An 18,745-nucleotide genomic window follows, 5' to 3' on the forward strand; every position below is an offset into this window, starting at 1 on the left:
ATTTTACGCCTTCCTTTAATGTACAATTTAAAATAATTATGGGATCCAGTACTTTTTGTGATTCAACAGATGGTAGAAGACTGCAGACCGAGACAAGATGTCCGACACGATGGGCACGGGGTATTCCCATCTCGGGTCACTATAATCCTTTAGTCCTTTATGATACCCCAGGTAAATTTTACAATCCCCCCAAGTCGGCTCGAAGATTAACAGGTAGGTATTAGTACCCCATTAGTAGGTATAATAAATTTTATTTGGAATTATAGATTAGGGAAATTAACATAGAAAAACATCCTACCCTCAATACCCCTTCCTTCAATATTGTACAGAAATTTTGGGTTCTTTGTGAATTTAAGAAACAGTTTCTCTTGGTTGGAAATGTTGGCCGTGGAATCGATTTCGCTACTGGTACATAGGGTAAAACTTGGTTAGATGTTTGAAACATATTTACTGTTTGGGTATCTGCTACGCCACTTCTCATGTAGTCAAAAGCAATTACGTTTTTATCTTGAAATTATACCTAATTTAGCTTCTACGAAAACCTGTAAAGATTCAGCTTTTTATCCATTTTCAAATAAAAATAGATTGCCGATTTTTCTTCTGTGTTTCTAACAGTTGAAACATTTAACATCCCATGAGCCAAGTTGGTATATTTTATATCGAACAGTTTTAATCTTTGCGCCGACTTGGGACATTTTTAAAAGACCCTACCTCTTTCTTGTGCCGAGATAGGCACTGCCCATGGGCACGCCAACTCTGGTGGGAAAATCCCACCCACCTGCATGAAACCGTTCTTATGGCACAAGATCGTAACCAATGCAGATAGCAAAATAACAATATTTGAGTATCAATCCACCCTGAAAATGGCTTGAGAAATGAGGAAAAGGAGGACTAAATCTAATGACTATAATTTGACATATGATGTCGCACACATGATATCTAAAGGGTTGGTTAAAACCGTCAATTGGTCATATAAAAGGCATCACGCTAAGACAGACTTACGTATACAGCGTGCGCCAAACCTCTGGTCTTCTTTGATTACGGCTAAACTATGAGATATACAAAAAAAATTTTATAACAAAACTAATGTGTATCAAAGAGGTCTATAATTTAAAATTATTTTCAATTATACAGGGTGAGTCAGAATGACGGTATGAACCAAAGTTGTATTTTTTTAAATGAAACACCCTGTATATTAAATCGTGATCACACAATCATTTTTGAATATATTATTTAAAAATATGAAAAATTTGTATAAGGTCTTATAGGCCTAAAGTTAATAATTTTCGAAATATTTACATTTTTATTGAGAAAAATGGTAATATTTATAGGGTTGTGGATTATGTTTCCAAGGAAATAAAAATTTAGGTGATAGGTCAAAGTTTTTAAAATATAGTGTTATTTTTAAATAATTTAATATTTTTTACTTTTAGCCATAAAATATACAGTGTGATCACTATTTGCAAATACAAAATTTTCTCATTTTTTTTAAATGGGACACCCTGTATATTAGTTTTGCGTTTGGTAGTAAATATTACAACCTTTCTTTTGGTATAAGGTTGTATGTACCTAGCATGTTTCGTTTTGTAGATATTTTAAAAAAACTATAGATTTTACGTTTTTGCGGATTTTTTATTTAAAAATTTTTTTGCAAAAAAAATAATTATAATCTGGTTTTAGAAACACACTAAAATATAAAATATGAAAATAAAAACGTAATTAAAGATTAAAATAAATCGTATGCTAGTACAATTCAATTGAATTTAATAACTTTAAATTATTTTACAAAAAATATTTTACCATATTAATGAATACATAAATTAGTTACTAAATTAAATAAACAACCAAATTTTAAATCAATCGTAGCAATTCTTCTACCGCAGCAACTTTCCTATACCAAATTAATTGTTAGTTATATTGTATTTACGAGTAAGATCAGTTAATAACTTTTTAATTTACCTACATCTTGAGAACGTATAAAGTATGCTTTGAAACAAATGAACGTTATGGAAGTATATTAAGAAGTAAATAGTATCTATGTACCTACTCGTGTCACAAAATCTGGTAATAATTTCTAATGGTTTCGCCCAAAACAAATGTCATATCCAAAAATGTTTCGGTTAAAAAATTAAAATTTAAAATAAAAAACATTGTTACAAAAATTTCAACTACAAAAGTATTCCCAGTTTTTGTGACACCAGTAAATACTATTTATATTAATAAATAATTTGGATGATACATTTAACATTCATTTGTTTCAAAGCATACTTTATAATAATTTTTATATTCTCAAGATGTATGTAAGTAAATTTAAAAGGTAAATTAAAAGTTTAACTAAATACAATTTAACTAACAATTAATTTGGTACAGGAAAGTTGCTGTAGTAGAAAAATTACTACGGTTGATTTAAAATTTGGTTGTTTATTTAATTTAGTAACTAATTTATGCATTCATTAATATGGTAAAATATTTTTTGTAAAATAATTTAAAGTTATTAAATTCAATTGAATTGTACTAGCATACGATTTATTTTAATCTTTAATTACGTTTTTATCTTCATATTTTATATTTTAGTGTATGTTTCTAAAACCAGATTATAATAATTTTTTTTGCAAAAAAAATTTTTAAATAAAAAATCCGCAAACACGTAAAATCTATAGTTTTTTTTAAATATCTACAAAACGAAACATGCTAGGTACATACAACCTTATACCAAAAGAAAGGTTGTAATATTTACTACAAAACGCAAAAGTAATATACAGGGTGTCCCATTTAAAAAAAAATTAGACAATTTTGTATTTGCAAATAGTGATCACACTGTATATTTTATGGCTAAAAGTAAAAAATATTAAATTATTTAAAAATAACACTATATTTTAAAAACTTTGACCTATCACCCAAATTTTTATTTCCTTGGAAACATAATCCACAACCCTATAAATATTACCATTTTTCTCAATAAAAATGTAAATAAGAACTAGTGTTTGGATTTTTAATTCTATTCAAAAAATTTTCCCAACCCAAAATGGTGGATGTGTGAATTATTCGTAAGGGGATTTCTCCACATTCTCTATTTCATTTGATTGATATCGTACGAGTGGTCGTTAAACCAATAACTTCTCATCTTTTGTTTTAAACATATGTTTTACTTCAAGTAATTAGGGAATTAAAACTTGAGACTGTCATTTTCAGATTTGGCGTAGATCTACGCTTCTGCTATGTCTTGGTCTCGAATGTTGTTTTTGAGTGGAATGTGTCTAAGGATATTCAACCTCTCATCCTTAACGATGAGCCCAGAGAGGTTGAAGAGGGCGAAACACATTTCTAAGAACTAGTGTTTGGATTTTTAATTCTATTCAAAAAATTTTCCCAACCCAAAATGGTGGATGTGTGAATTATTCGTAAGGGGATTTCTCCACATTCTCTATTTCATTTGATTAAAAATGTAAATATTTCGAAAATTATTAACTTTAGACCTATAAGACCTTATACAAATTTTTCATATTTTTAAATAATAGGTATATTCAAAAATGATTTAATATACAAGGTGTTCCATTTAAAAAAATACAACTTTGGTTCATACCGTCGTTCTGACTCACCCTGTATAATTGAAAATAATTTTAAATTATAGACCTCTTTGATACACATTAGTTTTGTTATAAACATTTTTTTGTATATCTCATAGTTTAGCCGTAATCAAAGAAGACCAGAGGTTTGGCGCACCCTGTATACTGATGTGTTTCGAGTAATTTATTTCTTGAAATGAATGTCGACTCGATTCAAGTTCTCTGTTTAACCCAGGTATGACAATACCAAAAGGCACCGTTAGGAAAATATTCCAATTTACGGTTCAGAGAACCCGTATGAATCGAGTCTTTGTACTCTAATACAGAGTATGGCATTAGTAAAATAGAAAATCTACGGTACTCTGTATTAGAGTACAAAGACTCGATTCATACGGGTTCTCTGAACCGTAAATTGGAATATTTTCCTAACGGTGCCTTTTGGTATTGTCATACCTGGGTTAAACAGAGAACTTGAATCGAGTCGACATTCATTTCACTTATTCCCCGTTAGAGGGCGTTCTAACCATACTGCGGTATAAATAGTTTATTTTATACCGAAGAACTACGGACGTTTTGGTGAAAATTTGTCTTCTGCATAGCCTCCTTGACAACGGGTAGACTTAGAAATAGTACTATCGGGGGATGGCAGGAGACAAATTTAAATCAAAACGAAACCGTAGATTTTCTATTTTACTAATTTCTTTTTCTTCAAGTTCCATTTTTGTGACAGTGATTGGCAATTATCATGGACACCCTACATATGAAAAACTCTTTGCTTATTATACATAACCTCGTGCTACTATCCACAAATTCAGAGAGGCTATTGAAATCCAAAAACACCCCGTCAACTTGAACAGTAAAAAAAGAGGATGTATTTAAATACGATGTGAATCTCAGCACCAGGACACACAATAACTCTTCCTAGCGTTGTTTTGAAGCTATTTCCTTGTGGCATTTTTATAATTACACGTGGCACGTATTTTTTATGGGAAATAAGCCACAATTTTATTAAAAAATTAATTTATTAACGTTTCGAAGCCCAAATCGGGTTTCGTTGTTAAAATACAAAATACTATTAAAATAAATAAACATGTTGTTGCTAAGTAAAAAAATTCTTCTAATAATTTATTTAATCTGACTCATTTATATTGGCAATTCAGACGTATATTCCCAATCTAAATCAATCCCAACTCAAGAATATCCGTCGCAAAAAAATCATAGCATGTGATCTGTCTTTAAAAAGACAACCAAATGCAACGATGACAGTAAAATTCTCCCGTTAAAGAATCCATAGAATTATGGTTATAATTATGGTTACCCATACTGAAAGAGGAAGTCAATAGAAAGAAAATACCACGATTAGTAAGTCAATAACATATCGAGTTAGTACAAATTTTATATTTTAGTATTACTTATTGTATATCTATGTAATATTAATATTATTTATAATTTAAACATATTAAAGTCAGAATTTGGTATTAGTTTTTTGAAGGTAGATTAAATGTAAGACCAAATACTTACGATGTCGGGATAGTATCACGAGGTTTTTTCCTGGTTTTCCCTCATGATTTACTATGGAATCTCTAACGCGAGAATTTTACTGTCATCGTTGCATTTGGTTGTCTTTTTAAAGACAGATCACATGCTATGATTTTTTTGTGAAGGATATTCTTGAGTTGGGATTGATTTCATGTAATCGAATGAACTATCTTTTAGTAAAGTCGTCCCAGGAACGCAACTCATAAATATTGGTGATATCATTTTAAAGTCTTCTACTTTAAAATGTATAATATACGTCTGAATTGCCAATATAAATGAGTCAGATTAAATAAATTATTAGAAGAATTTTTTTACTTAGCAACAACATGTTTATTTATTTTAATAGTATTTTGTATTTTGACAACGAAACCCGATTTAGGCTTCGAAACGTTAATAAATTCATTTTTTAATAAAACTGTGGCTTATTTCCCATAAAAAATACGTAACTCTTCCTAGATCAATATACGAGCATCTCTCTCCTGCACGTTCAAACCCTATTCGAGAGCTGATCAAGGTTAAGACCATGTGACGTGGCAGGGTAATATGTACATGTCAATTGACTTGTATCAATTGATACAAGTGACAACAGCCCTCTTCTTCTGTAAATAAGAGATAAGCGGTAAGTGGCCAATTCATATAACCCTCTTTTCATTGTAGATAACTGCTTGCACATGTTGTATACGTATAAATGCAAGAATGAGTGCATACGTGAGTAGCAGATCCTGATGCCATTGTTTATTAATCTTATTTCATTTTCCACGTTTTCTTGAGACATATTTTCAATAACGGTTAAATAATTATTGCAAAGATAGCACACAGTAGAACTGAGAATATTAAAATAAACGTTTCAGCTATTATTTGTATCACTTTAGTTTAACACTTGCGAAATTTTACTTTGACTTTACTAGACATTATTTTAATATTACTTAATTATCAGATTATCATCCAAATACTATGAGTTATATTTTGATCGCCAACGAAAACTACTTATGTTATGAAGGTAAGAGCATTATCAAAAAAATCAAAGTTCATGGGCTGAAATAACACATGTTAGTAGTGTAAGCTTTCGCATTAAATGTTGATATAATATAACTCTTTGTTAGTAAAAACTAAATCAATAAAGAAATTGAATATGAACTTACGTGATGGAATCTTCTTAAACACAGTCTGTGACATGAATTTCTGGAATCTCTGAGCATAAAAACTAGGTCTATGTACCGATACTGTATCCTGAAAGAAAAATTTACAGGTGAAATTAATATACCGTATTTAACAGTAAAGAAGAACTAGAAAAGTAAAGCACGTATTATTAAATAAATATCTGCGTCAATCAAAGCCTTAAGCCTCGTATTCACTTGTAGACCATGTTGCGCGACGGTCTAAATAGACGGAGAGGCAGCGCTAAAAAATCTCTTTGAATTTACTAAAGCTAAATTTTTCAGTTAGTTACTGTGATTGTGTAGAGAAACACAATCAATAAGGCTGAAAATCAGTACACACATTCCAAATTGAATATAAATAAAAGTTATTATAGTCGGTCAGCTGTATGACGGGACAGAGGCGGTCGGTCGGCCCCAATGAATGTACAGGGTTATTCACTATATTTTGACCCCCTTGTAAACTGCTTTATTTACAGAATTAGAAAAAAATGTAAAATACAAAAGTTATTCGATTTTTTAATTATGATTTTTTGATATATATATCGTACTAGTGACGTCATCCATCTGGGCGTGATGACGTAATCGACTATTTTTCAAATGAGAATAGGGGTCGTGTGCTAGCTCATTTGAAAGGTTATTCAATTCTCTATACAGTACTGTAAACATTAAGATCATTTATACAGTGTGTCCATAAAGTAACGCATAAATTCATTATTTTGGAAACCGGCGTATTTAAGGAAAAATCCCGAAACAGTTCGATTTTTATTTTTAAATTGCAATTTTTTGGCATATATATTATACTAGTGACGTCATCCACCTGGACGTGATGACGTAATCGCTGATTTTTTAAATGAGAATAGGGGTCATGTGATAGCTCATTTGAAAGGGTATTTAATTCTCTATTCACTGATATAAACATCAACATATTTATTTATACAGGGTGTCCAAAAAATGATTATGTTTTAATTAAATTTATTGATACAAAAAGATAAATGTGTGTAATTTGTTTAATTCTAAATACATTTTAATGCTGTTAAAAAACATAAAAATGTTTTATTTAAAAATTAAACATTGATTTTCGCTTAAACGAAATGTTCAAATTGCCAAGAGGCAAGTGGGTGGCAGCTTTAAGATTAACTTTAAGCGAAAAGTAATATTTATTTGTCAAATAATAGTATATTACTTTATGAGGCGGAGAAGCACGACTTTTCTTGACGCGCCCGATATTACGCGCCGAACGAAGTGAGGCGCGTAATAGAGGGCAAGTCCAGAAAAGTCGCTTCTTTGCCGAATAAAGTATACTATTTTTTCTTCAAACGTAGCAATTTTTAACCATAAATAGTACACGGGTCACTCTTTACGACGAACTTCAGCAACACTTTTAATTGATGGAGGCATCAATTGATGCACGGAAATCAAGCACGGTTGCTGAAGGATATATAGAGGATTCAATAAGAAATAAGAACGATAATGCTCAAAAAAGTTTAAACCCTCATGATTCGCCAACATCGGGAATGATTGCTGAAAGTTGTGTTCGACCATCAGTATCATCAACAATTACCAATGCGTATCAAGAGTCGGGAACATTTTTGCACGGTTTCAATTTTGAAAATGCCTCATTAACTAATTGTACTTTTAATATTACTATAAATAAAAATGATGTTTAATTGTTGTTAATGACATTTGTATTGTTGCTTTGTGACATGTTTCATATTGTTGCCATGACAACATTTTTCCCTCCGCCGTAAAGAAATGGGAAAAAACTGCCGCCGGCGGAGACATAAAACTTTGACAGGATCAAGTTAGATAAGTAATGTCATCATTATTTGACGTTTGAAGAAAAACATGTTTTTCCTGTTTTCTGACAACAGTAAAACGTATTTTGCATTAAATAAATTACAGACATTCTTTTTTTTTGTCTCAGTTAATTGAATTGAAAAAAAAATTTGAACACCCTGTATAAATAATTATGTTAATGTTTATATTAGTGAATAGAGAATTGAATACCCTTTCAAATGAGCTATCACATGGCCCCTATTCTCATTTAAAAAAATCATCGATTACGTCATCAAGCCCAGATGGATGACGTCACTAGTATGAAATATATGCCAAAATATTGTAATTTAAAAATAAAAATCGACCATTTTGGCATTTTTCCTTAAAGTCACCGGTTTACGAAATAATGAATTTATGCGTTACTTTATGGACGCACTGTATAGGGTGTCCAAAAAAATTTTTTAATTATTAATTAAACAATTAATTTAATTAAACAATTTTTTTTGGACACCCTGTATAATTAATCATGTTAATGTTTATATTACTGAATAGGGAATTGAATAACCTTTCAAATGAGCTAGCACTCGACCCCTATTCCCATTTAAAAAAATAGTCGATTACGTCATCACGCCCAAATGGATGACGTCACTAGTACGATATATATGTCAAAAAATCATAATTTAAAAATCGGAAAACTTTTGTATTTTACATTTTTTGCTAATTCTGTAAATAAAGCAGTTTACAAGGGGGTCAAAATATAGTAAATAACTCTGTACAATCACTGGGGCCGACCGACCGGCTCTGTCCCGTCATACAGCTGACCGACTATAATAACTTTTATTTATATTTAATTTAGAATGTGTGTACTGATTTTCAGCCTTAGTAAATGGATTTAATTACCTTCGTAGGAAAGCAAATTTGATACCCTCTCAGTAACCCCTGTTCTACGTTTCTCTTGACCGACCGCAGTATGTTTCTCTACACAATCACAGTAATCAACTGTGAAAAATCTAGCTTTAGTAAATTCAAAGAGATTTTTCAGCGCTGCCTCTTGGACTAAAACTTGAGACATAGACATGGTCTAGAGACACCGATTTTTTCTCGTCTAGCGTCCACACTGTGATGCTAATTTTTGAGTCTCACCTTCGCCAACAACCTTGGTGGACATTGGTTGGTGCGGAATGATTGCCTGTTTGCTAATAATCTGTACCAAAACTTAACAAAATTTAGATTATAAAAAAATGTTAAATAATTTACATAAAATTAAAAATAGTAAGAGACTGTTGTACATTGTACATCTCGTAATAACTTAAAAGTATTCGGAAAGCGAGGAATTGGGAAAAGAAGAATATTATGGTTAAAGAACCTGAGGAAATGGTTCCCCACAACAACAACTAATATATTTAAAGCATCAGTTAATAAAATAGTTATAGCCAGAATGAGCGCCAATATTCGAAAAGAATAGGCACCAAAAGAAGAAGTTTCTCATTATTTTTTGATATGACATTTATACAAATTTTAATTTTCTTCTTTTATTGCATTGTAGAATTTCTTGAAAAAGGAAACAAACGTTTCCGAAAGCTTGAATATTCAGATAATACATAGTGTTCTTTCTTAAGCACCAGTTTTATTATTTTTTACTTCCTGACGGTGAGTAAGACTAATAATAAAAATAAGATTAATAATAATATTTTCTATAAAAAGACATTTTAATTCCTGGGTTAGGATATAAAGATATTTTAATTCCTGGTTAGCAATAAAATTTACGCTGTATTTAAGAAATTTTGTTAAAACAAAGCAGGCATGTTTGTTAAAACAAAACAAACATGTTTGTTTTGTTGTTATTTTTTTTAAACTCTGTAGATTTAAGTAATTATTGTATATTATAGTTGAAAAAAGAAAAGAACAAAAAAAAAAGAAAAAGAAAAGCAAAAAAAAACAGAAAAAGCAAAAAAAGAAAAAAAAACTAAGAAGATTTAAACCTCCGCGAGGTTGAATCGGGTTTACGTCTTAGCGTAGTAAAAAAAACAATTAATAAAAAATAATAATAAAAAAAATTAAAAAAATAATAAAAAAACAAATTAACAATACAAAAAAAATACAACAAAAAATACAAAAAAAAATAAAAATTTACAAAAAAAATGAACAACCAAAACAGAGTATTATTTAGTTAATGATTGTAGATAATAATGTTAATTTGTTATGTATTTAGAGTTAGAAATACAGAAAAAATTCCTCTGATTGAAAAATCAAATTTGTTTGTTTTTAAAATAACAAAATGTCTGGCTAATTGGCTCGGCCAAGGCCATCAAATTCACACACAAAAAAAAATTCCTGGGTTTGTCAAAAATTAACCGACGTTGCAGGTCGTTGCACCAAGTCTCCCATTTCAATCGGGATACTATAGACATGCCATTTTTGGTATCGCAACAATCTCGCAACGGAGTGTGGTCTTGAAATATGTCTACTGAGACATCCTAGACCAAAATCCCGCAACGTATCTAGTAGTATTGACGTAGCTTTAAGATTAATTGCACTGCTTAAACGTGTGTTGTCAAAAGTAAGGAAAATTTATCTTCCCCCACGTTAAACAAATTTAAACGAAATATAGTTTAGGATGACTTCCACTGGCTGCATAGTACAGAAAACATTCGAAAATGTTTATTTTAGCGCGATTTATGAAGTCGAATCTAAGCTGATTTGGCGCAGTCAGTCGGATTAAATCAGGCTGTGATATCTGTTAACTCATAAAGATGCGGAAATTGTGTGAAGTATGTACTAGGTCAACGACTTGTGAGATATAGAATCTCAAGGGTTTGAAAAATAGGAAATTCTGGAATCGCTCAGACTAAGTTTTTACTCGTACAGTAGATAGGTAGCGAAATACGGCTTAAAATTATGGATCTTATATATTCAATTTAAGTTAATATTGTTTTGATTGGTTTAAAGTTAAAACTTTTGTATATACAATTTTTTTTATTACAAAATCATCCTGCCTGGATGAATTCTCCGACATATTATATTAATAATTGATTTATTTGTTAAAGACTTTGGTCTATTTACTCTTGCTGTCCACTCCAAGATTTTTTTGGTCCACCTCTTATCTTATTCATCATTTTACATCAACATCAACTCGATATTTAAGTAAAGTGATGAACAACTTTGGTGATATAGAATCTCGATTTAGAACACCTCTCCTGATATGTATCTTACTGGTAGGAACATGCAGATTTATATTTGTTATAGTATTGGTTATTTGGTCAACATTAACTTTTAAGATAATTTTTTATATAGTTAACAAATATTATACTTACACCATCGTGTATCATAGACTTCCACGTATGTTCTAATTTTTTCTTTAATCTATAACTCTGCAAAATATCAATTATTCCTATAAACAAAAGAAGACGTTCACCCTTTGCGTTTCTTGCCGGAATACCGCCGGGTCTAAAACAAAAAGAAATCTGTATTACCTACATAACACAAACAGAAAATTCATTCTTTGTATTTTAAAATTAGTTGCCTATCCATGTCATAAGGAACATAAGGGACAAAGGAACAAACTGACATAAGGAACAAAAGCAATACAAATAGAGGCGTGAGACAGGGTGACACAATATCACCGAAACTTTTCAATCAGGCTCTGGAAGATATTTTTAAAATATTAGAATGGGAAGAAAAAGGTATAAAAATTTGTGGACAACGCTTGAACCATCTAAGGTACGCTGATGACATCGTATTGATAACCGGTAAAAAAGAAGAATTGTTTGAAATGATGAAAGAACTGGACATAAGTAGTGCAGCCGATATGTGAAACAATTGTGCATTTAATGATACAAGTGTATAATTTAAATAGAGGATTCCTTAATAATAAAGAAATGTCAACGAAGACCAAGATGACAATATACAACACAATATACACCTATACTATAATATATATGACCTACAGTGACATATGGAGCAGAAAACTGGATCTTAAACAAAAGACATCAGAGCATAATTCAGGCAGAAGAGAAGAAATACCTCAGAAGAACGATTGGAGTAGGAAGAACAGGTAGAATAAGAAATGAGGAAACAAGAGAAAGACTCAAAATCAAACCGATATTCGACTCAATTAAGGAGCAAAAATTGGCATGGTTCGGACATCTAACCCGGATGAACAATAACAGACAAGTGAAAAGAGTGTGGAAAGTAAAACCACTAGGCAAGAACAGAAGAGGGACGACCCATTAAAGAATGGAATAGTGACACTTCGCAGATACTACAAAGTAAAGGTAAGACTTGGCAAGAAACAACACAAATGCAACAAATGGGAAAGAATGGAAAAAGTTCATTGGGAGCTATAGGATCTTAGAACCATAGAAGAGGACCGATTAAGTTTGAATGAATGAAATAAATGAAATAAATAAATGCTGTAAAATATTGTAAATTTAATGAATTGTATTATTAATGGCCCAACACCGAAAGGTATCAATGTGTGTACTGATTAAGTAAAGTAAAGAATTTAAAACAGCAAACAGTAAAAATTATTGAATATGTTTGCCATATTATAAACTGACCGGCACGAAAAACGGGCACAATAAAAAATGGGTCATTTTTGATGTATCGTATCTCCTAAACCTGTTGTCCGATTTAAGTAATTTATTTAATATGTTATAGCCTTATTCTTTAACAATATCGCTGTAATAATAGTATTGCTAGACAGGTAAAATCAAACTGGATTTTTTTTTCAATTTTCACAACACCCTGTGGAATATTCTAGCCTTTATAAAATATTGAAATTAAAACCCAACTATAGCCCCAGGTTTTCTTATCATTCTGTTTTTTATTTATTCGCTTATGTTGGATAATAAAAAAGTTAGGGACTTTAACAACTAGCCATGTTCTTCATCAATACAGGGTGTTTCTAAATAAGTGCGACAAACTTTAAGGGGTAATTCTGCCTGAAAAATAATGACCGTTTGCTTGATAAACCGCAAATGCTTCGTTTCCGGGATATGGGATGTTGAATTTTTTCTCACAAACTAACGATTTATTTATTGCTCTAAAACCGGTTGAGATATGCAAATGAAATTTGGTAGGTTTTAAGAGGTAGTTATTCCGCATTTTTTGACATACAATTAAGAATTTATATTCACCATTGGCGTGCATGCGGGTAATATGACCCGTATGCACGCCAATGGTGAATATAACTTCTTAATTGCATGTAAAAAAATGCGGAATAACTACCTCTTAAAACCTACCAAATTTCATTTGCATATCTCAACCGGTTTTAGAGCAATAAATAAATCGTCAGTTTGTAAGACAAAATGCAACATCCCGTATCTCGGAAACGAAGCATTTGCAGACATAGGTTTATCAAGCAAACTGTCATTATTTTTTCATGCAGAATTACCCCTTAAAGTTTGTCGCACTTATTTAGAAACAACCTGTATTGATAAAGAATATAGCTAGCTGATAAAGTCCCTAACTTTTTTATTATCCAACATAACCGAATGAATAAAAAACAGAATGTTAAGAAAACCTGGGACTATAGTTGAGTTTTAATTTGAATATTTTATAAAGGCTACAATATTCTAGAGGGTGTTGTGAAAATTGAGAAAAAAAACCCAGTTTGATTGGTACACCCGGTATACAATGAAAATTTACTTGTCTCGCAACAATATTCTACAATATTCTTACAGCAATATTGTTAAATAATAAGGCTATAACATATTAAAACAATTACTTAAATCGGATAACAGGTCTAGGAGATACCTTTAGGAGATAAAAATGACCCATTTTTGGGGTGCCTGTTTTTCGTGCCGGTGGGTGTAGATGTAAAATTAATTAGCATTGGAGTAATGTAGGATTCAACATTATCGCCAAATGGGCCCATGAATAGTTGGAATCTCCACCAAATACAATTATACCTTGCATCACAGAGAGACCTCCTGGATTGGACCTACCACGTAAGATCTGTAATTGTCTACAAAATGGGTATTTAAGGTAAATGAAAATAACTTACGGTGTATCGTCATCCTCGTCTATAGGTTCAGATTCAGCCTGAATACTCTCCATAGCAGTGGAATGTGCAACCAGCCTTTGTCTATTTATCGATTTGCTACGGTTTAATGCACCTGCAGCTCCCATTCTGTCTTCTTTTTCTCTCTCCCTTTCTTCGAGAATTAGAGCCGAACTAGTATCGCCTAGCTGACCCTCAGGTACTAACCTATCTATGTTACTTTGAGATTTTCGTTCCTAAAATACAAAATTAAATAAGATGTAAACATGAATAACACAGGTCAACATGAATTTTGAGTCTGAGTTATGTACCTCTGATTTTAATTACTTATGCCTCACTAAAGAAAGAAACAATATTTTTATCATATCATTTTATATATAAGTTTGCTTTTGTACCTACCAGAACGAAATTTCAAATTTTATGAAAAAGCTCTATTATTTAATTTAAATTATTTTTAAAAATACACAAATCTCTAATTATTATATATTTTTATTAACTTTAATTATAAAAGACGGCATATACAGTATGTCCCTGTAAGTTGTATCCATATGAAAAACTTTTCTATTATTAATTTTACGAAAAAAAGTTATTCTTCATAAAATGCAGGTCCAAAACCTAAAATTTAACCATCAAATAGTAAACTTTTTGAATATTATACGAGGTATGTATGTCAAAAAGTTTTAATTTCACTCAAGAGTAAAGTAGATTTATTTTTCACAATATTGAAAATTGCTCTTATGAAAAATTGTTTGGAATTAAAAACTATATTCTAGTATGCAATTACATCCTTCTAATTGAAAAAATTTTTTTTTGAAAAATTATGGATAACACATTATTTTCAGTTATTTCAATTCAGATAACTCTTTTATTATTAATTTTACGAAAAAAAGAGATTCTTAACAAAAAGTTCTGCATGGTCTAAAACCTAAAATACAACTGTCTTATGTTAAATTTTATCAATTTTATACGAGGTATGTCAAAAAATATGAATTTCGCTCGAGAGTAAAATACGTTTTCCGCAAATCGCCAGGAAATTTTGACATTCCTGTCAAAATTTCTTGAAGAAAAAGTCAGGACTTCCTTACTGTAAGGAAATGTCATTTCCTTACTGTAAGGAAATGATATTTCCGTACAGTTGTTAGTGTTCTACATAAATGATAGAAAATTATTAATAATCCATAAAACGTCTGTATGCATTTTCGTACTTTTCTCTTGATTTCTTTGGCAATAATTCTAATGAAGCAGTATTCACTGCCTCAACCAGCTCTGGAGGAGTCCCAGGAATGGAAATTTCATCATCACTTATCATTTTACTTTCGAGAACACCAGCAATTAAATTTATAAGCGTCAAGTTTGACAATTCAACCTCAATACGTTTCCATAGTAACCCAAGTAATTTTATTAGGAATTTCAAAGCACCATTTATTTGGGAATAAAATTATCGCGTTTTTTTTAAATCAATCAATATCTGTCGAATTTTAAACGATTTGCGGAAAAATAGTATGTTTACCTCGTAGGAAAAGCCACATTCCTGGACTCTGTGTTGCTAAGTCTCGGCTTGCGCCTCGACTTAGCAATCTTCACAGTCGTCCAGGAATGTTAAGCTTTTCCTACCCGGTAAACAATGTACTATTATTTTTCACAATATCGAAAATTGTTATTATGAAAAGTTATTTAGAATTAAAAACTATGTTTCAGTATGTAATTATATCCTTCCAATTGAAATATTCTGAACTATAAAGGTACTTTACTTTTGATCTAAATTTATCTTTTTTGACATACCTTGTATAAAATTGATAAAATTTGATATAAGATGGTTGTATTTTAGGTTTTTGACCATCCAGAACTTTTTAATAAGAATCACTTTTTTTCCTAAAATTAATAATGAAAGAGTTATCAGAATTGAAATAACTGAAAATAATGTTAGTTATCCATAATTTTTCAAAAAAAAAATTTTTCAATTATAAGGATATAATTGCATATTATTAGAATATAGTTTTTAATTCCAAACAACTTTTCATAATAGCAATTTTCAATAATGTGAAAAATAAAGCTACTTTACTCTTGAGTGAAATTCAAATTTTTTGACATCTCGGATAACATTCATAAAATTTGATATCTGATGGTTGCATCTTGGGTTTTGGACCATGCAGAACTTTTTATAAAGAATAACTTTTTTTCGCAAAATTAATAAAAAAGTTTTCCATATGGATACAAGTTACACACGGACATACTGTATAAAACCCATAAATACAAAAAACAACAAAAAAACAGTTTTGGTACTTCTATTATGTAAACAAGGACTGTCTCGTAGGAGCCCTCAAACATAGTTACCACCATCTTTTTATCATATTGTCCTTGATACCGTTGTTCGAAGTTCGTTACAGCTTGGTGAAAGCGCATAAGCTCTTCTGGATATGCACATAAGTTGTCTTTAAATTGATCCAAATGAGCATGTAGCATGTGTACTTTAAGACACTCCTGCAATCCATGATTTTGAAGCTGCCAATCATATTAGAAATAAGCTCTTTCTCAGTGTCAGCCTCTGACAGTTTCGAAAAAATTGTTTTAAAAATTGAAAGGCTGAAGAGATAGAAATTGAGTTCCATTGTGAAGAATAACTGTTTCAAACTTCTTGTATAAGTGCCAAGCAAAATACACTGGCCGGCAAAAAATTTAGGTCACTAGGGGAATTATACACGTTTGATGCCTTGAATTTCCTAAACCTGTTGTCCGATTTGAGTGATTTTTTTAGTATCTTGTAGCTTTATTATTTAAGAATCTCAGTGTATTAATATTGTTGCTAGAGAGGTAAATGTCATTTTATACCGGGTGTAACAATCATACTATGTTTTTTCCTTAAAGTTCGGAACACTCTGTAGAATATTATAGCTTAGATAAAATATTGAAATTAAAACCCAATTGTAGCCTTAGGCTTTCTTGACATTTTCTTCTTTGATCCATTTGCTTATGTTGGATAATAAAAAAGTTAAGTACTTTAACAACTAGCCATGTTCTTTATCAATACAGGGTGATTCTAAATAAGTGCGACAAACTTTATGGGGTAATTCTGCATGAAAAAATAATGACTGTTTGCTTTATAAAGATATGTCCACAAAGAGATGTTTCCGAGATACGGGATGTTGAATTTTTTCTTAAAACTGACAGTTTATTTGTTGCTCTAAATCCGGTTGAGATATGCAAATGAAATTTGGTATGTTTTAAGAGGTGGTTATTGCGCATTTTTTGACATACAAATACGAATTTTATATTCACCATTGGCGTGCATACGGGTATAAATATTTTAGATACATCCCGTATGCACGCCAATGGTGAATATAAAATTCTTACATGTATGTCAAAAAATGTTCAATAACTACCTCTTAAAACCCATCAAATTTCAGTTGCATATCTCAACCGGTTTTAGAGCAACAAATAAACCGTGAGTTTGTAAGAAAAAATTCAACATCCCGTATCTCGGAAATAAGGCATTTGTGGACATATGTTTATAAAGCAAACGGTCATTATTTTTTCATGCAGAATTACCCCTTTAAGTTTGTCGCACTTATTTAGAAACACCCTGTGTGTTGATTGGTTGATTGATGAAGAACGTGGCTAGTTGTTAAAGTACCTAACTTTTTTATTATCCAACATAAGCAAATGGATCAAAGAAGAAAATGTTAAGAAAGCCTAAGGCTACAATTGGGTTTCAATTTCAATATTTTATATATGCTATAATATTCCACACAGTGTTCCGAACTTTAAGGAAAAACACAGTATGATTGTTACACCTGGTATAAAATGACATTTACCTGTCTAGCAACAATATTAATACATTCAGATTCTTAAATATTAAAGCTATAAGATACTAAAAAAACCACTCAAATCGGACAACAGCTTTAGGAAATTTAAGGCATCCAACGTGTATAATTCCCCTAGTGACCTAAATTTTTTGCCCGCCAGTGTATTTTGTCCCACTTTAATGAAATCACCACACATATAGCCAAAAGGGTCCACGTCATTTTTATACTTTTTGGAAGACATTTTTAGGCCTCGCGACATAATAAAATATGGTATTCCATTGCAATGCTCACGCGCACACTACCATGTCAGTCTGCACTTCTCACTTCACACCCACAGTCCCCCCTCAACCTCTATGGCATATTAAATGCAACGGCTCCTTCAAAATCTGTCAAAATACCGTATATTTATTTTTCATCATCTAAAGGTACAAAAGCAAACTTTATTAATTATTTATGGAGTTCCTGCTTATTTTTCGATATATACATACAGGGTGTTTGGTAAAGAATGGGCCATAGCTTAACCTCAGATTCCTGAAGTTAAAATAGGTCGATTTAAGCTAACTTACCTGATTTACTGTAAAGAGACCGATATCATTAGACCGAAAGCAGTAGACCGAACTCATTAGACCGAAAAGCACTTTACCGAAACCTCACTAGACCGAACAGCAGAAGACCGAAAAGCAGTTCTTTTTACTTGTCGCAGTAAAAGAGTTAAAAACTAATGTAATTACAACTAAATGTTATTTGGATGGTTATTATAAACAGTTAAAATGGTGTTAACGTCACTCTACCCTTAATTTATTTTTACCTTCACTAATTTGTTTTTCTACAAGCGTGCAAAAATGTCTACTTTCGCGCACGCATTTTAGTTTAGAAAGTTTCACTTTTTCGCACGCG

General features: G+C 31.1%; 1 protein-coding gene across 18 annotated transcripts in view; it reads right to left on the reverse strand.

Annotated features, from left to right (window-relative positions):
* Positions 1 to 18,745, reverse strand: part of LOC126883476 (phosphatidylinositol 4-phosphate 5-kinase type-1 alpha) — a 240,122-nt gene that overhangs the window by 66,193 nt on the left and 155,184 nt on the right. For all 18 annotated transcript variants that reach the window (XM_050649046.1, XM_050649048.1, XM_050649056.1 and 15 more), the window contains exons 8-10: positions 14,049 to 14,281; positions 11,356 to 11,488; positions 6,248 to 6,335 (exon numbers count right to left, since the gene is read on the reverse strand). In XM_050649046.1, the coding sequence (XP_050505003.1) occupies positions 6,248 to 6,335; positions 11,356 to 11,488; positions 14,049 to 14,281 (454 nt within the window). The remainder of the gene's footprint in view (positions 1 to 6,247; positions 6,336 to 11,355; positions 11,489 to 14,048; positions 14,282 to 18,745) is intronic.

This window comes from Diabrotica virgifera, chromosome 4 (genome assembly GCF_917563875.1).
Source record: "Diabrotica virgifera virgifera chromosome 4, PGI_DIABVI_V3a".
NCBI lineage: Eukaryota > Metazoa > Arthropoda > Insecta > Coleoptera > Chrysomelidae > Diabrotica > Diabrotica virgifera.